The sequence below is a fragment of the Saccopteryx bilineata genome, chromosome 1 (assembly GCF_036850765.1).
Source record: "Saccopteryx bilineata isolate mSacBil1 chromosome 1, mSacBil1_pri_phased_curated, whole genome shotgun sequence".
NCBI lineage: Eukaryota > Metazoa > Chordata > Mammalia > Chiroptera > Emballonuridae > Saccopteryx > Saccopteryx bilineata.
Window position 1 is genome coordinate 45,429,377 of NC_089490.1, and position 21,063 is coordinate 45,450,439.

Genomic DNA, 21,063 nt, shown 5'->3' on the forward strand with positions numbered 1-21,063 from the left:
AAAACAGCCTAACTGGTGCTGGCGCAGTAGATAGAGCATCAACCTGGGATACTGAGGTCCCAGGTTCCAAACCTCGAGGTCACAGGTGTGAGCACAGGCTTGGCAGCTTGAGTGAAGGGTTGCTCAAGGTCACTGGCTTGAAGCCCAAGGTCTCTAGCTTGAGTAAGGGGTCACTGGCTTGGCTGGAGCTGGCCAGTCAAGACACATATGAGAAGCAATCAGTGATAAAGTGCTGTAGCTGTGAGTTGATGCTTCTCATCTCTCTCCTTCTGTCTCTCTCTTCCTCTAAAAAGAAAACTAATCCTATGGTCTATGATGCATCAGTTATCTTGAGGTATTGACCATTTCTGCCTATCTGCAAAATACAATACTCTTTATGGGTAGAACTAATTTTAAAAGTTTGTGTAAATGTCAAGTGGAAAATTATGCCTAAAAATATTACTGAAGCAATTAACATTAAATAAATTCTGATTCAAAAATTTTTTCACAACTTTTTTACAATTCCTTTTTCACAAACACATAAAAGCCACAGCTTGTACCTGGTTTTAGAATTTTATATTCTAATTTTATAATTGACTATGAGATTGCTTTTCAGAGGTTATACTATCTAAAAATATTGTTCCTGGATTTAAATTTTTTTAAATTTTATTTGCCTAATTAAATTTAGAAGAAAATGGCAGAAGATATTTGGTTTCTTGCATCTTAGTTATTGCTAATTAGTTTCTTAATTTTCATAAGAAATACTTATTTTATACAAATCATTAGTAGTACAGAAATATATAATATATGTATTTATAAAATACATTACACTGGGCATATTGCCAAATGTAAGGAGTAGAAATTAGTTTGTATAAAATGTGTAAAAATGAGAGGCAAGACAATAATAAATGGAGAAAACTGTTTATGTTTCTATTTTCCCCTGAAACTGCAAAGAAAATCAAATTGAAGTTAAATATCAAGGTAAGTGGTTAGTAATACTTAAATAATATTCGATAAGTCTGTGGGTACTAGCTTACTCCAGTCTGCTTTAATATGTCATGTTAACACTTGCATATGTAAATCTCCTTATGTTGTTGCTAAAATATCATTGGAATACCAGAGGTAAATTAGTTTTGTGCAGCACGATTCACAAACCAAGCTGGTCTAGGGATCCTAAAGTCACAGTGGAATATGGATTAAGCTGAGGTTATATTAAATATTTATTCAGAGTACTTTGTGAGTGTGACAGGAATGGGTGTTCTCATAAGTCATTTTCCGATCATACCTAAATGACTTTCTATTTAACTAATTTCAGTATAGAGATAAGAATCTCTATATAGGGTTATATATGTGCATATGAATTATATATTCACATATATAAAATATTATGGCTTTTTTTGTTGCAAGCTTATATCATTTTTAATTTTCAAAGCAATTCATCCTTTTCATTTTATTAACTTTGCCCATGGAATTCACCATATTCTTTTATTACCAAGAGATATTTTCATTTCTCTCATCCAGTAAACTCTTTCAGATGTGTTTGTAAAGCATATTACTGATTTGTAAAATATGTGTCATTTTGATTTTCTAGAATTGAAGTAAAAACATTTTTTAATTTCCAAAACCTGCTGTTTTGGTAGTAAAAATATTGTGGTGATTTTAGCCACAATATTAATCTGACTGTTGTCATGTTAAAGTGTTTTGCTATTAAATATATAAAAACTTATTTTTTACTGCAGTTTTTATTTTTGTGTGGTGTTTGACATTCATGCACATTAGTAACTACCTTAATAGAAACTCCTGCCCATTTCTACACCTGTAAAGACCCAGAGGATTTTCACACCACTGAAGTGACATGTGGCTGTGAGTGCCTCAGGCAGGGTAGTTTAGTTACTGGGATTTTCACACTACACTGTTTCTTTTAGTGACATTCCACGGATTCCTGAGAGCTCCCATCCTCCCCTGGAGTCCAGTGAGTATAAGAATTCCTTGCTATTATGATATGTATTAAGTTAAATTGAAGAATCAAGATTTATTATTTTCTTTAGTTATTGATATAAATGAATTGGTATTACCATACTAAAATAGCTCAAATGATATTGATAGTTGGCAACCATGACAGTCATTGGAAAATCAAATAAATTCTACTTTGCAAAGATTTGTCTTTTTCTACTGTGTGTGTGTGTGTGTGTGTGTGTGTGTGTGTGTGTGTGTAGCTGTAAAAAAATCTTTACTGGCAATACCCTTTTGAATCATAAAAGTCAGGACACTCACAGAGTTCAATTAGTATACCAGTAATGGTTCTTTTTTGATGTACATAAAAATTTATTGTGGTACTGGATTATTCAGGTTGAATCAAATTAGCTTAGTCCCATGAGCAGTCTAGTGAAGGAAACAGGCACATTAACAAATGATTTTCTGCACCACAACAGTGTTCAGTATGATCATGGAAATGAGTGAAGACACTAGAGGTCAAGATCAATGGATGTGAGTAGGTCAAGGGACAGTAATTCTAGAGGGTTGAATTATCTTCCCGGGCATTAACAACACTCCAGATGAGAGTAGACAACAATGTATTCTATAAAATATGGACAAGGAAGAAGTTTCCAATGTAATTATGGAAGAGACCCAAATATTCATTTGCCGTAGGTCAGCATTAAATTAATAATATTTGGCCTTGAACACCAAGTGTTATTGTGTAACCCAGCTTTTAGGAATATAAAACACATGGTGATTTAAGGGGAAAACAAGTGATGGTGGTTATAAGAGGTAAAAAATATATGGGTGGGATTAACAAGGACCCAGAGATTAGGTTAGTATGTCAAATGCATATCATCATGTTGTGCAACTTGGTAGAGATGAGCCCAGATTTGGTTTTGATTTTTCTGATAGCCAGTATACGGATGGAAATGGAACCAGTTGTGTTATTTATACTGTTGATACTATTGAAGAATTAATTGTTGTAATATTAAAAACAAACTGAGTATTAGAAGCAACAGTGTTCTTGTACTGAGACCCAAGAAAAATACTATTCTAAGGATACTTGATAAAAGAGACATACTGACAAAGAATTTTATAGCACTGTTTCTTACAGTTAAAAGTAATTGGAGGGAACAGAATGATGTTATGTGGCTTAATTTGGATTTAGTGTATATGTACAGGAAAAAAAATGTGGATATCATATCATTAGGCAATGCCCTGTAAATAATAATTTATTAATAAAGCTAAATTTTGAATGGCTGTGAGTTCAAGATTTTACTTACTGGAGTAACAGCATCACACAGACATTGGTTATGCCAGGGTATCCTTAAACAGTGATTTGAGAAGAAAAAAAATTCCTTTGAAAAGGGGTTGGGGGTATGGCCGCTTTGTGTGGCTGAATGGAGAACCAGCTTCCTGTACATGAAGGTAAAGCGAGTCACCTGTGCTGAATCACTAGAGACAGCATTCTCAGACTTTCAAGAAATTCAGTTGTAAAAGCTAAACAAATAGATGGTAAATCTTATTTTAAAACAGTGATGAAGTCCAGGCTTGGATGTATTCATAAATTACATTATATACATATGCATTCATTTTAATTTGATTAAGGATAGTTCATAATAGATGATCCTTTAGCCAAGATAATTGACTTAACAGGTACCATATTTCTTATCATTTAGAAGCATGAAGCCTTTTACCTATATGTGAAGTTATGCAAGAGCCTAAACTATACAATGCCCTCCAAAAATGTAGAAAATCAACACATACAAATTGAAGCAAAATTTACATATTTGATTATATCATTTTAATTACTTTTAACATAAGCAATTAAAGAAGACAACATAACTTTCTACAACTATTCAATTGAAAATAGGCTCTGTTGATATTTAATTATGGTTCTATACAAATAACAAGCATTTAACCTTTTATAAAAATATTTCTTTCCCACACATATGTTACATATATGTAACTGAAAATTACTTTTCCCCCTCATTTCAGGTTCAAGTTCTTTTGAATCGCAGAAGATGGAAAGGCCTTCTATTTCTGTTATTTCTCCAACAAGTCCTGGAGCTCTAAAAGATGCCCCACAAGTCTTACCAGGACAGCTTTCTGTATGTATTCTTTGTACATATTGAAGGCCATTAGTATTTGCTCACTATCTGAGTCTAGCTTAAAAAAATATATGCTTTTCTTTGAAGTTCGTGATATTTATTTGGTCACTTAACATCATAATATACATTAATTTTTATGCATTTTTCATTTATTCCTTTGCTCATATATTTATTTGGAAATAATTATTGAGTGCTTATAATGTGTCAGATGTTCTGAACATTAAATAAGTAACGTAAGTAAAAAAAATATCCATTTTTTTTATCTGTTTTGCAAAAGTGTCTGAGGTAAATAGTTGGTTAAACATAATAAACTTAGAAAGTCATGTTTCATTTACTTAACCACTTTATGAGCTTGGAGACTGAAACATTTAAATTTCAAATATTTTTAACTTCTTAAAACATTTGATAAAGCTCTTGATGCTGTTAGCACTCTGAAAAAGTCATAATTTTCCTCACTGTTGCCTTATCTATGATCTGGGAAAAGCTGGACTAAGGAAACTGTGGATAAATTATGAAAACTCACATCTTTGTAGCTTATGAAGGAATACTAGACGTTTGTATAAAAACTAAAAGAAAATCTTGCTTTAAATTATTCTCTAAGTACTAACTGATCTTTTGCTTCTTAGTAAAATATGGATTTCTATAGTCTGTTTTTGCTACTCTTCTCTTGGTTTTAATTAAAGAATATAAGCATAAGCTTGCTGTTATTTTATAAACCTTTCTTGGTTTTAAGTTCTATTTTTAGTAAAGATTGAAAGCTTTGTAGAGTCTTGTGTTTCTTTTAGCTTCCCTGTCATCTTATTTTTGTTATGTTTGTGAATCTCTCATACACTCCATCGATATTTTAAGAGGGTTAAAAATTCATTTTGGTTTTATGAAAAACACATTGTATAATTAACAGGGACCAGAGTTATGAATTCTTACAGACCCAGATTTGAATCACTAATCTGCCCCTTACTTTGAAAAACCAATCCCACGGTAAATTAGTTTATATGCTTATAATGACCCTTATATATGTTCCAGTATCTATCTCAAAACCACTTACGCTCATAGTTATTTAACCATAAATCCAAAACTGACTTCTAAATTTTTAAAACAGGATTAAAGTTGATATTGTCTGTTGCCAACACAAATACCAGATTGGTTACTAAAGTTCTGGTTCTTTGGAATCTAACAATAAACTCAGTGTGTCATATCTTATTTTCTATTCTCAAACTACTGTAAAATCTTAGTAGAATATCATTATTTTGCCTTCACTTAGTTTGAAGGCATCATTTATGTATTGCATCTTCTTTTGTTCTTTCCCTCTTCTCTTATGAAAATTAACCTGTAATTGGTTAATTATAAAAATTAAATGAGAAAAAACAAACAGAAAACAGCAGTACCTGGTATAAAATAGGCCTCCAGCAAATGTGTCTCTTGATCTCCACCTCTTGTATATATTGCTTCTAATATCAAATCTCATTTTATTTCATCTACATATGATATTACAAAACTCATTTAGCCACAATATAATCATTAAGCACTTATAATCACCAAAGACTTAAATTTAGCATTTTAAAAACAAGGATAATTATTTCAATGGCCTCTACTTTTCTTAGTCTTTTTGTAAAACTTTATTATTTATTTATTTACTTATTTATAAGTGAGAGGCAGGGAAGCATAGAGACAGACTCCTCATGCTCCCAACCAGGATCCACCCCACCACCCAGGGATGCTCTGCCCATCTGGGCCGTTGCTCTGTTGCTCAGCAACCAAGCTGTTTTAGTGTCTGAGGTGAGGCCATGGAGCCATCCTCAGCACATTGGGCCAAATTCTCGAACCAATCAAGCCATATCTGCGGGAGGAAAATAGAGAGAGAGAGAGAGAGAGAGAGAGAGAGAGAGAGAGAGAGAGAAGGGAGAGGAAAAGGGGTGGAGAAGCAGATGGTCGCTTTTCCTGTAAACTCTGACCGGGAATCAAACCCAGGACTTCCACACACCAGACCAATGCTCTGCCACTGAGCCAGCCTTGCAGGGCCATTAAACTTTTATCCATAGTTTTATGTTCATTGCATGGTATGGTATAAGAGAGTATAACATTGCAATTCCGCCAGTTGCAATTCCTGTTTAAAATGCATGAAGAGAAACATCAAGTTCTAAATGGTTATGCTTTCAAATTGATAGTTTTTCAGAAATGATACCTGTCATTCAATTGTATTTCAATTTTTTGAATTTTATTTCTATTTTAAACATTTTTTATTGAATTTACTGGAGTGACATTGGTTAATAAAATTATACAGGTTTCAGGTGCCCAGTTCTACAATCCATCATGTTATTGCTTTGTGTGTTCACCACCCAAGTCAAGTCTCCCTCCGTCACCATCTGTCCCTTTCTCCTCCCCCTCCCCCTACTTTCCCTCCTACGAGCCACACACAGTGTTATTGGTGTCTGTAAGTTTTTTTTCTATGCTTAATACCTTCACCTTTTTCACCCATGCTCCCAACCTTATCCCCTCTGACAGTCGTCAAGCTATTCAAAAAATAATTTTAGTATTTTTAATTATCCATCATAATTTTCACAAATAATTCTTTCTTTATTGCTCTTAGGTAAAACTTTGGTATGATAAAGTGGGACACCAGCTGATTGTAAATGTACTGCAAGCAACAGATCTACCTTCTAGAGTAGATGGGCGTCCCAGGAATCCCTATGTAAAAATGTATTTTCTTCCTGACAGAAGGTAGTGAATAATTTTAGAAAACAATGTGCAAAAATATTTACTAATAGAATAGATGGACTCTTCTTTCTGGGATATAGTTTTACTCCTTTTGTAAAGCTTTCTCAAAGTACAATTAGTATGCCCCAAATTGCATACATTTAATGTATCCATTTTGATGAGTGTGGACATATTCATATACCTATAAGAGTTTTGAAATTTAATAGATGATTCTCTGTGGGAATAAACCACTGTACTCATGAAAACCAAAACCCTCAAACCTTGTACTTAAAAAAAATCTGCCAAGTTTTAAAATCTTTATCACTTTAATTATGTATCTATTAGTCTTTGATATCTATATATCCTTTAGGCTATAACTCTGCATATGTGCACCTGTAATGATAACTACTACTTGCATTGTAGTTAAGACCAGAATGGTATTAAATGCTATAGTCATGTTAGACTTTTTTTTATGTTAGACTTTTATATTAACATATATGAATTAAAAATAGTAAAAATTCCAATAGCAATAGTACATGTAACTACAGTAGATGGCAGCATATCCTTGCTTTTGCTCTCTTATTGACAAAGCATACTTATTTTTCAGTGATAAAAGTAAAAGGAGGACCAAAACAGTAAAGAAAGTACTAGAACCAAAATGGAACCAAACTTTTGTCTATTCACACGTACATCGTAGAGATTTTAGAGAACGAATGTTAGAAATAACCGTGTGGGATCAACCACGAGTGCAAGAAGAAGAGAGTGAATTTCTTGGAGAGGTGATGTATATTGTAAACATTCAAGTCAAATGCTTATTGAAGTTTTTGTGATATGAATTCATTATGATTGCCTTTTATATTATGTTTTGGTAAATGTACTTGATTTGAGAACTGCCCTTTCAGATCCTCATAGAATTGGAGACAGCACTTTTAGATGATGAACCACATTGGTATAAACTTCAGACACATGATGAATCTTCACTACCTCTGCCTCAGCCATCACCTTTCATGCCAAGGCGACACATTCACGGAGAAAGCTCTAGCAAAAAACTACAAAGTAGGTTAAGGTCTTTTTAGTTACCAGGATTTATTTTGTTGTAATGATCTAGTTACAGATTAACTTTCAAGATATATTTTTTCAAGTGTTTGTTAAGAGATTAGAATATTGGAAAATTATTCATCTATATAGAGACCTGGCAAAGCTGTTTTCTACATTTTCCCAATGAAATATAGCATAATAGAGTAATTCTAGAGCTGCAAGTTGAATTATAATTTTGAATTATAATTCTTTGCTCAGTACTGATTCAGTTGTTGATTGGTTAACTGATAAAGTAAATTTCATTATTATTGATGCATTGCTACATATAAGTGGTGATCTCTTCATAACTTTATAGTTCCTGGGTATTTTTAGTATTATTGTTCATAAAAACTTCTGAAACATATAAACTGTGCTTGTTGTTATTCATTTAGTTATTGGGAAAAACTGTTTTTTATTTATATACCCCATTACATTTTTAGTTATGACTAAATCTCTAATTTAATAAATGAAATTTAGAGAAGCTTCACTTAGGTAATCTGCAACCAAGTTGTTCACCTCATATAATTAAATATTTCATGTTAGTGCTCTGGTGATCAAGCATTTCCTCAAATATTAATGTTTAATGCAGTATAATGGCTAATTTCAAGGCTAAGCATACATATTTTATGAAGGGCCTTGATGTCCTTTTAATAATATGAGCTCAGTAGAGCTCCAGCCAAGAAGTTCTCTTTGAACCTTTCCACTTAGCTCATTCTCCCTGAAATGTAGAGGAGGGCACTTAATTGGGTTGAAAACAGTATATAATAGGCTTTTAGCATAATGCTTGAGTTAAAGAATAGTTTGGAAAATCAGAATCTTATTTTGTGAAGTATTCTGCCCTCTGTATGTCTCCTGTGATTTTATGGAAATGTTATCCTTGGAGAACAGGTGCAAATTCAAAATCTGCTCATTGTTTACTTTGCATGATTCTTGTCCGAAAGTGTTGAGTAGTAATGTAATTAGCTTGGATTTTTAAGAACCATGTCATTTCCTTCTCATAAATCAACAAGGTACAGAGGTATCTGTTTGCCTTACTGTTGTGCAGGATCTCAGCGAATCAGTGACAGTGACATCTCAGACTATGAGGTTGATGATGGCATTGGAGTAGTTCCTCCAGGTGCGTGGGTGAAGAGCATGGCCCTGCTTCTCTGTGTTTCTGTGCTTGTTTTTATTGTCAATTTCCAGACTTCTGTGGGACACTGAACTGGAGATATAGCACAGATAAATCGGTATTATATTATCCGTGATGACTTGTGTGCCAAATCACTAAAGAAATTTAAAATTGACTAGCATCTATTCTTAAATATCCCCACTTAATTAGCTTAGGGTCTCCCTTAGAAGCATGGCTAGCTAAGTTAAAATCATTATTTCACAATGTTGTGAGAATAAGTGAAAATATGAATTTCATTGTGAAAGGATATCATTAATTTTCTTAAGTAAAAATTCCACTCTCATGTCTTATATCTCTGGTTTTCCTTCCTTGGTTTCTGAAAATAATGTATCCTTCCATGGAATATGCTGAGAAAGGTGCATGTCTGCGTCAACACTGCATGTGGCATGGCTTTACTCCTAATGCTTTTGTGATGTGTATACTGCTGATTATGACTAGAATGTGTATGTATGTTATAATAAGGAAATGCTTTAGAAAAATTCAAGATTCATTTTAAGTCAACATCTTTTGACAGTATATAAGTTATTAAAATTTTTTGTGACATTGTAGAGTTCAAAGCTATATGTTTCATCTGACTCTTGTGAGGAAGTGAGTAGAACCAAGTACTTAATGCTATTTTCTTGGCGCTAGTCCTATACTATTTTTTTGAAAATAAAATTTATTTCCTAGTAAATTAAGGAAATACCAAAATAAGAATAAATTAAAGAGAAAAATCTTGGGGTGTGTAAACAAGTGTTATTAAAGGCATTTCTTTAGAACAATGTTGACCCGTGTTCCCTTAATTTATGTAATTTCTCAGATAAGAATACACTTCATTTGAGGGAAATGCTTTGGCACAGTTAATATACAGATTCCACACTAGTGACTAAATTCACAATTTGGGGAGATACATAAAACTTCATTAAAACTAAGAAAATTATAGAGTTCTCTAAAATTAGGGGGGTTTTGCCTCTATAATTCAGAGAAAATATAGTATTTAATCACTATATTAAAGTAAAAAATATTTCTAACAACAGTAAACCTGGTGGTATGCACCTCTATATACTTAGATGTTACTCTTGGATATCAAACCATCAGTAAGAGTTTTAAGTAATCTTGGATAATAGTGGATAATACTTAATATTTTGTGTTCATTTTCTTTGTAATTGTTTCTAAGAAAATAATAATAATAATTAGCACATTATCCACAGAAATTGTAACACAAAATTTAACAGAATTTTTTTATTAATGAAATTGAAAGAAAACTGGTTGTGTGTTAAATCCATTGACACATTTAAATAAGAATCAGATGATTAGTGAGTGGATACCACCAAAGAATGCTGAATTCTAAATATATTTATATTTCATGCTGAAATATACCACATCATGTGTTTGCAAACTATATCTTCTTTTATTACGTTTTTATTATATAGAAGCAGTGTCTAAATGATCAATTCCAATATATATTTTGATTTAGCATTTAAAATATAGGGCAAACTTTAAATAGACTAACTAATAATTACATAGATAATAATTAATATTTTATGGTCCAGAGATTTCTTTATAAATTAATAAAGGAAATAACGCAAATATATTTTACAATGCACTCTTTATTGATCCAAAATGAGTATATAATACCTTCTAGAGATATTTATGTATGGCAAATATAATATAGTAAGGAACTCAATGTTATATGTATATTTTAAATAAAGAAGAAATATGAATATTGGTAACATAAGGACAAAAAGCTACATAAAGTGAGAGAGTAAACTAATGAATAAGTGTATTGACACATTATCACATACTTTTAGAGATTGATACAAATACATACCCTAGAATTCAATATGAAGAGAAATCTGTTTAGATGTAGATTACAATTTTACCTGTCTCATGCATGCAGGCAAGTCTCTGGTTGTATGTGTTCTGCAGAAGTTCCAAAGCTCATTTAAGTGTTCTTTCCCAGCCATCCCTTAAGCTCTCTCTAAGACCCTGGCTTTTCTTAGAACCACAAAGTTCCATGCTCTTGTTTGATGCAGTTACTACCTTTTCCACTGAGGGAATCTAAGGTTCTGAAAGTAGTTAAGGCCCACAGAACCACATCTTATATACTTTATTGTTATGATAGCCTTATTGTTATTTAAAATAAGTAATTTTATCTGCTTAAGAGGAGTTAAAAACACCATATACATGGTGCCTCATCTGAGAGAAGACATCCGGCAGCCTCAACATTACAGAGCACTATGAAAATTCAGGGAATGGAAAAACCCTTCAACTTCTAAATTTGAGCCCACTGAAACATTGAAATATGCATAAAATAGTAGTTCTCTCCCACCCTTTTCTGAAGGTAGAGTACACGTTTTCAAGAATAAAGTAAACATAATAGAGGAAAACAAATTATTTTGTCAAAAACAGACAAGAACTGTGCATGCATATTAGGGTAGGATAAAAAAAAGACATAAATTTCTAAGTAAGTACAAAGAACCCAAGACAAAAATTAACCCCTTGAGTAGTATGAACGTTCATGTACATCCTCTTGCCCCCTGACTATCCAGCGTACAGTCGTACATGTGTAAGGCAACATTAAAATAAGCAAATATATGTTCTTCTTGTTTGCATAAACTGGTTATCAAACAAACATGGTTTTAAGTTAATAAAACTGTATCTGGAACTAATTTTATTTTTTGAAAAAAAAAACTCCCAGGGGTCAGCAAGCATGAAAAAAACTCACTACTCAAAGGGTTAAACTCTTTTAGCAGCAGCAACTATCTAAAAAGAGTTAGTTCATAGTAATTAATTATACCAAACCTGAAAATTCTACTTATATACCTTGAATATTCATTGAAATTTTGAAATGGTGCTCCCATTTCAATATTGACCTGCATAATTATTGTATAATTAATATCAAATGTTATCAAAAGATATTAAATGTTATTTAAAATGTTTAAGTAATTTAGATCTTGGATTAAATAACTTTTAAAACAGCCATCTTTTTTATAATAAACTGCAGTATCAATTCACTAGCTGTAAATTTAGTTGATCTCTTTTCTAGTCTTAATATTTTTAGACAATATCTAAAGAACAAAGAAATATTTCTATACAGTGTTATACAGGGGAAGTATATGAAATTATAACATTTATAGTTATATTATTTGGTTACTGTACTGATATTTTTAGTGACAAAATGATTGATCTTTGGTCTTAGTATTGTCAAATTGCACTTTATGATATGTTTAAAGACTTGCTCTTCGTTAATCTTAGTCAAAAGACCTTATAATCACACACAAAAAAACTGTTCAAGAGTTTTAGTGGGCTTTTAATACTGATGTTTAATGACATATTTTAAAAATAAAGTGGGAGTCATCAATAAATAAATGAATAATAGTTTAAGCTGTCCAATTAAATTCAGTGTTTTCATGGCTCATGGATATTTGATGTAGTTGTAAGTACAGAATTTTTTATTTTACTTTTACTAATAGTATACAATAACTGTTAAAAACTTTAAATTAACTGTTACTATGGATTTGAGATTACTGTTTTATCTTAAAATCACAGATAATATTGATATAAACCTTTTTTCCTTCAAAAGAGAATGACTTTTAGAATTTATTTTTAATTTAAATATGTTAACATATTAATTATGTTACTACTGACATTCATGGGATAACTTTAAAAGTCTGGGTAGAATTAACAATTGTTTCTTTGGGAAAGTGAATTCTCTCTATTGTCATAGTCATGTTCACCAATACAGTATTTTCATTTGAATTTTGCAATGATATCTGTAGTTTGCAAAATTCACCGTTATTTGTAATAGTAAAGATATGCTAATCTTTGTCAATTAAATTAGAATGATATGTTCATTTTCTTATTAGCAAAACTATCTGAAATTCAACTAAAATAATTTATCCATTGGAAGAAAAATTCAAGTAACATTTAAAGAGACACCAAATTTCTAAGCATTGTTTTATATATTAACTATAGTTCCCTATCAAATGCTTGATTTATGTTGCTGTAAAATCACTAACTCACTCATTCTTTAAATTAAAATAGTATCCCAGCTCATCATACTGTCTGAGGCATCAACTGTCGTATTTATATTCAGTTATCTTCATGTTACCTTTAAGCCAAACTCTGACATGTTTTTATGCATGTTTATGTTACACTCTGTGTATATATATTTAATAATAGTTTTGGAATAAAGCTAATGATACTGATTGCATGTCATTTATCTTAATAGGTCAGTGGCTGCTTTAGATAGGCTGATATCTCCACATTAATATGATATTTACATTATACAATACTGACTAATTTTTTATGTGTGCTCTTGCCAGTAGGTTATAGATCTAGTGCTAGAGAAAGTAAATCTACAACATTAACTGTGCCAGAACAACAAAGAACCACTCATCACCGCTCACGTTCAGTGTCTCCTCATCGCGGTGACGATCAGGGAAGGCCGCGCTCACGTTTACCAAATGTGCCATTACAGAGGTAGGCTTCGAAACAGGCTCAGTGTTCCTGACAGTATTTTTTTTTTATTATAACAACATAAACTACCACAAGCTTCTAACTGAAATGAAATCTGATTTGGGCAATCAAGTTTTTTTTTTTTTAATTAGCTGACAAAATTCTTTTTACTCTTTCTCCCAAATTATTTGTTTTTTAATCTTAACATTCTGTTTTCTGCCTCATTCTGTTCATTAATCTCAAAAAATTCCCAAGCAGTGGAAGAAGTTTTTGTCCCAAGCACTGTTTTTAAATAGCTGTCTAGTATTCAGTTTGCAGTTTTTCTCTCCTGCTGTGAAAAATGGTATGGTAATGAGTCAGAACTGCGGAGAGAAGTGGTGAAGAGAATGAGATGAATGTATTTTAAAGAAATTGTGCATTGTCTCTTTGAAACACTTTAAATGATTGGAAAGTGTATAAAATATAAGTAATGTATTGCTCTATTTCCTCTTACCCTGAAACACACTTCTAAAATTTAAATCATATAAGTAGATAAAAGTTATGATCCTTTTTTGATAGAGGTTCAGAAGAAGGTTGGGAAGACGCAGCCAGGCAGAGCATTCATAGAGAAGAAATACCTTTAAAAGTCACTGATAAAACAGTTACTTGGTTATGATGCCATCACCTTTCTATATGTCAGTTGTTTTCCAATTACTGTCAATTCTTCCCTGGTAGTCTGCCTGCCTGATTTGGGAAGATGATCCACTTTGATGAATTTGAATTTCTGTAATCATTTTAGGAGCTTAGATGAAATTCATCCAACAAGAAGGTCACGTTCTCCAACCAGACACCATGATGCCTCTAGAAGTCCAGTTGATCACAGATCCAGAGATGTGGATAGTCAGTATTTATCTGAACAAGACAGGTATTTGTTTAAATTATAATCTCAACATTATACATTTCTTTGCTCTGTTTTAATATATGATAGATATTTTTGCATAGTACATTAGGGAGTAAAAGTAATTCATTACTCAAAACTGAACTTCTCTCAAGGAGAACTTGGCTAATATTATATTGTCATAATATAGGCAATTTTAAAAAATATAAAAATGTATGGTTACCTTGTTTCAACTCTACAGTTTATTGTTGACTTAGATACGATACTAAGTTATAGAAGTGAGCCTACATAATCAATTTTAAAATATTTGAATTGCAGTCTTTGGTTTATTTAATTATAAAAAAATGTATTTTATGTTATAAAAAAATTTGGATACAGGTCATCTGAGAGAAAGACAACATTGCAGAGTTTCTGTGAGAACATCAATAATGTTTTTATATACTTAATTTTTATAAACTTTATTTTCATAAAATGTTTATAAAGTAGAAAACAGATAAATTCTTTCTTATGAAAAAATACCTGGATACAGTGACTAAAAATCTGCATTGTAACTCTGTTGTTCTACATGCCCACAGACTTTCCTTTCAAACTAACCACAAGCTCAGGGTATGATTTAAGGTTGTATAGTACCCACTGTATTGAAAATTCTCTTCTGGCTTTTTGAAGTGGAGAATCTTTCAGGGAGGAGTAGGGAAATGATAGCAGTGCTGATTGAATTTTTTGTCATGTAGTTAAGGACACAGAACTGAAGTAGAGCTTTACTTACCTATCTACTGGTGGGAAGTGATGCCATGACCTTCAGAGAGAGAAGTTATATTGGGTACAGGGACAGGAACTTCTCTGAGGACTAGGATTTCACGGTGATCAGCTTGAGTTGAGTTGCGTTGAGTAAGGGCCACTTTGTCAACTTTCACTGGGACCACCATGAATTTAGGTGAGGAAGGAGAAATAGGACATCTTGCCCAGGGCATTCAATAAAATGGAATCAGTTTGAATGTATTAAAAGTATCAATTTAAAAATAAAATATCATAATTAAATATGCTCTTGGTTTGCTAAGGAAAAACGTGATACTGTATTTTCAGTGCCTATAAAAACCAAGAAAACTATCATACTTAAAATAAATTAAAAAAAAATAGGGCCCCCATTAGTATCAGAAAAACCAGGTTTATTGGCCTTTCAAAAGTTATTAAAATAACCCTAATGTCTAGAATTGGAAATATATTTTTACGTCTTATTTTGGGAAGGCTTGGTTTACTTTTGATTTGTTTTAATCTGTGAAACCACTTTGAAATACAATAGCAAATCAGCAACAGCTAGGTCTTTGGCAATAACATTTGTACTTTATTGTTTAAACTTTTCAAAATACTGTCATGTTTTTGTTTAACCTCTCAAGCAAGTATGCTAGTGCAGACAAATCTGGTTTCTTCCTTTTCCATGTTTTCATCGGCATATCATTGGCATATCCCATGTCATTTAATGCCTCATAATTTATCTGTTCACTCACCATCCATCCTGTCTGTGCAGTGAGCTTCTTATGCTGCCCAGAGCAAAACGAGGACGAAGTGCAGAATGCCTACATACCACCAGGTAAATACAGGGATTTGGTAATGGTGACTGTGTGTGATGACGCTCTTTCCATCCTACTATTCTTCCGTCTCTCTCTTAGTGGTATATCACAAATACGTAAAATTATTTTCCCAAGCATTCAAAATTTGTTTTGTTTACATAGAGGTTTCGAAAAAGATTCCAAATATATTTTAATTCTGATGCAGGCAGACTACTTTTCTATGTGTATATTCAGAAATACAGACTCTGTTGAGCCTCTGTGGAAATGTTTACACATTCCTGAAATAGAGGAATTAACCTCTGCAGTTAAAATTCTAAGTGCTCCCTGTGAGCAGCCCCAGCCCCAACACACACACCTGTCTAGTCACTAGAGGTCTGACCTTCTGTGCATGGCAATGTTATTGTGTTTGTGATTGTGTTTGCTTTGTTTTAGCTTTTTTAAATCTCCTTTTGTAATCTAATACAGTTTTTATTCTGGTTGCCTTTAATATAATCTTTATCAGTTTATTTTAATTACTGAGTTCAGTTTTCTTCTAGATAAAGAGGGAGGATATCTGACCTGCTAACTTCTCAACCTTTCTATCATTCATCCTAACCCCAGTTCAGAAATACTGCAGTACAAATTATGTCATAAAGGCACAGAGTAATATGATGCCCTTTAAAGATGAGAAGGAAAGCAGATGTAATATTCTTCTCTAAATCGGAGCTTAAAACATGATACTTTATTTTCATTTCATTACATCTTGGATTTCATATACACACTAAATCCTCTTATAGATTACTCATAGAATTCAATCTTTAAATATTTATTATTAATTTGGAGTTAACAGAAGATAAGGAAGTGGCATAGCCAGCACAGAAATAATTCGTCTACAATTCATCTGCATAGTCTGGCCAGTAAGAATTAAGTAGGAAAGAGTAGGAAAGAGCTATATAACTGGAATATCTGCATTGCAATGACAAGTGCAGAATTTATTGTATCTACATAGAACATGTGGATCTGCTTATTCATGCAAGCATGATCATGCTAATAAGAATTGTTTTAATTTTTTATGTGTATAAAATAATCCTGATGATCACTACTCTTATGTTTGCTTATAGTGCCGCAGGAAAAAATGAGGAAGTATTAGTACTGTTTGTGGAGGAAAAATATAAAATCATAAATATTATAAAAATTAACTCATTCTTTATAGTGCTCAACTGTTCTTCCTGACAAATAGTTTCTTAATAGGAAAAATTTGCTTAGAAATTCAGAAAATTTTTACATATTCCTGTTGATCTAACTAAAAAAACCCCTCAAAACCAAAACAGAAAAACTTTATTAGACATCTAGTGGGCCTGACACCCAATGTATGGGTATTTCTTACACACTCATACCAATAGTCTAACTAGAATAGCTAAATATACTTTTTAAAGTTTCCTTATTTTCTACTTCTAAAGGTAAAATGTCAAGATTTAATGTGTTATAGCAGTATTTTAATCATTTTGTGCAATCTTCAAAATACATTAATTTAGCTCTGGCCAGATGGCTCAGTGCATCGGCCTGGAGTGCAGGAGTCCTGGGTTCGATTCCCGGCCAGGGCACACAGGAGAAGCACCCATCTGCTTCTCCGCCCCTCCCCCTCTCCTTCCTCTCTGTCTCTCTCTTCCCCTCCCACAGCCAAGGCTCCATTGGAGCAAAGTTGGCCCTGGTGCTGAGGATGGCTCTGTGGCCTCTGCCTCAGGCACTAGAATACTCTGGTTGCAACAGAGCGATGCCCCAGATGGGCAGAGCATCGCCCCCTGGTGGGCGTGCCAGGTGGATCTCGGTTGGGCGCATGCGGGAGTCTGTCTGACTGCCTCCCCATTTCCAACTTCAGAAAAATACAAAAAAAAAAACCAACAAAAACCCCCAAACATTAATTTGTATTCACTTAGCATATTTGAGAATTTACTTTTCCAGTAAACAAAGAAAATAACTTTCATTGAGTACCAAGCATAGTGTAAGTATTTAATACACTTTATCTCAATTTCCTGACAGTATATATATGATATTAATATTACCATTCTCATTTTACAGATAAGGAAAGATAATAAGAAAGTTTAATTTGATAAGGAACAGAGGAAGGATTCAAAATCAGGTCTATTTGACATTTTCCACTAACTGTTTTTTCCTGTGTTCTTAAGAGTGAGCCCTGTGTGATGTTCCACCAATAAAAGTTTGTGAGTCAAACAGATTTTGAAAACTTTGCAAATTAAAGCCCTTCCTTGGAGATTTAATATGCACAACACATTAAAGTCGAAGCTAAAGAAATCTCTCATGTTCTTTCATTCATATTGTTCACATTATTTAGCTATCAAATTTATTTTTATAAAATATATCCTGAGAAAGTAGTGTTGCATAGAAAATATTGTGGCTGCCTGACTATGTCTTAGATACTTTATACCAGTTATCTCATTTAATTCTCCCAGCATCCTGCAAAAAAAGGCTTAACCACTTGATGTGAATTACCCCGGTTAACAGCCAATCAGTGGCAAAGCCATGGCAGGAATTTAGACCTTCATACTGTAAATTGTATGCTATTTTTCACTCCTTTTCCCATTCTGTACTGATCCCTGTTGCAGTGTTCCTGAAAAAAAAGATCAATTTTGAATCAATGGCTTAGAAAAGTTGTATAGCAACCTCTTATTAAAGAGCTGGCTAAGATTAGGACTTGAAACCTTTATTGTCTGTAAAGCAGGTAGAATCCTTAGTTTCATAAAATTTGTCTCCAATTTATGCTTGAATGTAGTACTCAAGTATATTTTTAAAGTGAAGCTTTAAGGGTTCTCCTTAAGATTTGACCATTAATATAAACATGAGTAAATGGGTGTTCGACATTGATTGCATCCTCAGCAAGTGTTATTCCTTCTCTATCACACCTTAATGTAAGCCAGATGGACGATGGTCTTTCACAGTATGCAATTGATAGAAGCATTATTAAATTATCAAAAATAATTGACTGCACCTTCTTTGTTCTTGGTAGTATAGATAGTTCAGAAGCCCTCATCAATTTGAAAGGAATTCAGGTAAAGTTTGGCCTTGGTTTGGCCATTTTCTGCTATATCAGAATTCATATTCTGGTTTGCATCTAATGCCCATCTCACCCAGTTCCGGTGACAGATTATACCTATGTTTGGGTTTGGATCTAGAAGTTTATAAATGAGACAACTTGCTTCACTAAAGTCACTTCTTCATCTTTCACTCTTTTTTTTCATGACCTAATTGAGTACCTTGATCAACTCATCCCTGTAATACTGGTCAACTAATGACACTTAGTCATATTTTAATTCTAAAATTACATAAATTATTTCGCTATTACTGTGATCTGTGAGTTGTATATTTCCATGGAAGCAGGTATAATACTAAATCAGGAATTTATAGTAAATTTTAATATAGGTAATTTGTATAGTGTAGTTAGCTGATATTTATTAAGTTAAACCAATTCAATTGTAAATTTGAGTTATCTTAATTAAATAGATGTCTATGATTCCATATTTTAAAAATTCTAATCCTATTTTCAAGTAAATATTGTGGTTATTTTGAGAAAAAAAAACCCCAAAAGATCCGTCAGTGTTTATAGCTTTGTAGGCCCTCTACTTTTTTCACAACCTAGTAAAATTTGCTTCATACTTATTTTCCTGTTCCCTGTGTGTCTGTGTGGCCATGTTCCAGACATCTTGTTAGGCATTATAAAACATTACCGCCCAAGATGCCTTTGCTAGAGAATGGTTCTCACTGGAATATTTACAGGTAAGAGTCAGACTCTTAACAGTGAGGCCCAGTTACAAACTAATTCCTAATCCTTTGCCGATAAAAATAGCAAATTTACATTCTCATAAACAATGAAATTTTCCCTTGAAATTAATTATACAGAGAAGCATTAAATTAATGGTATCTAGAAATAGTTTTAATTATAAAACATGAATTCTAAAAGATTTCTCTAAATAAAATCTTACTTAAATGTCAGAATTCTAGTTGTCTTCTTTGTCATTTATTTCTTGTTTTACCAATTGATTTTAATTATGATAACTAATTTCATGTTATTTTATTTTTGAATGGTTTTGATTTGCGAAGCTCAATTCTGCCTGCACAGACTCTAACCAAATCAGTGACTAGACAGGACTTTCCTGTTCATCATGAATGTTTTAACTCAAAACTGTTGAGATTTACTGATGATATATTGGTTAGGTAAGAATATGTGGAAGGTTTACCTTCTACTTCCCTTGTCTAATGTCGTGAACCAAAATAGTGGAGTTGTAAAATTTTTCTCCTCTGATGTCCTTCATTTTGTTTTGGTGTGGCATCTGTTCTTGGTAATAAAGTTCTAGGCATTTTGTTTTAGTGCTTTCTGTATCCAGTTTTTTCATAAGCAGGTGTGATTTAATGTCATTTTTTAGTCTTGAGACTCTTTTTTTTTTTTAAATTTATGCAAAGCAATTCAAGCATAATCTTTGTTTAGTTTCATTTTCTAAACAAAAATTTGCACTGTCATCCTGTCAGCTCCTTCATACCCTTATGAACTGAATCACAGTGATTCTACATTTTATGTAAAGGGGGCATAATTTTATGCTTTACTCTCTAACATGGTCTTCCTTTCTCTGTTTTCTTTGTCTTTCTCTTCTACCACTGGATGCAATGCACTGGCACTAGTGAACTGCAGCCCTCCCTTGACAGGGCTAGGAGTGCTAGTACCAACTGCTTGAGACCAGATACTAGTTTGCATTCACCAGAACGAGAAAGGTATAAAATAAAGACTTTCTTAATTTCCTGTCACTTGTACTAGTGATTTTTTTTTTAGTCACTTTGTTTTGTTTCATGTCAGTCTCACAGGTTTAATTCATTCATGTTCACTTTGCTAATTGTTTACATTCCCCCTCCCTTATTAAACATGTTTGTGGAGAGATATGTGTATGTGGATAAGACTAAATGCCCATATATACATATTTCCATGAGTGTCATTGCAAATGGTGTGATGTCATTTGTAGCTGCTTCTGGCTGCTGCTTTTCCTCTTCAGTTGCTGTTTAGTTGTTTTATTTACATACTACTCAGGGAGCCTTCAGTATGCTGATATTGTTATAAGGTCTAATGAGTTATATAAAGAGGAGGATCATTTTTCTATTAGTTCCACTGATATATAGTATTTT

At 32.7% G+C, this 21,063-nt stretch overlaps 1 protein-coding gene across 44 annotated transcripts in view; it reads left to right on the forward strand.

Annotated features, from left to right (window-relative positions):
• RIMS1 (regulating synaptic membrane exocytosis 1) overlaps positions 1-21,063 on the forward strand; it is a 477,491-nt gene that overhangs the window by 314,469 nt on the left and 141,959 nt on the right. For 18 of the 44 annotated variants that reach the window (XM_066253353.1, XM_066253373.1, XM_066253382.1 and 15 more), the window contains 10 exons: positions 1,905-1,951; positions 3,958-4,070; positions 6,658-6,788; positions 7,372-7,543; positions 7,667-7,820; positions 8,887-8,958; positions 13,320-13,476; positions 14,231-14,356; positions 15,855-15,917; positions 20,569-20,658. In XM_066253353.1, coding sequence (XP_066109450.1) covers positions 1,905-1,951; positions 3,958-4,070; positions 6,658-6,788; positions 7,372-7,543; positions 7,667-7,820; positions 8,887-8,958; positions 13,320-13,476; positions 14,231-14,356; positions 15,855-15,917; positions 20,569-20,658 — 1,125 coding nt within the window. The remainder of the gene's footprint in view (positions 1-1,904; positions 1,952-3,957; positions 4,071-6,657; positions 6,789-7,371; positions 7,544-7,666; positions 7,821-8,886; positions 8,959-13,319; positions 13,477-14,230; positions 14,357-15,854; positions 15,918-20,568; positions 20,659-21,063) is intronic. The other 26 variants (XM_066253613.1, XM_066253361.1, XM_066253623.1 and 23 more) reach the window with 3 other exon arrangements.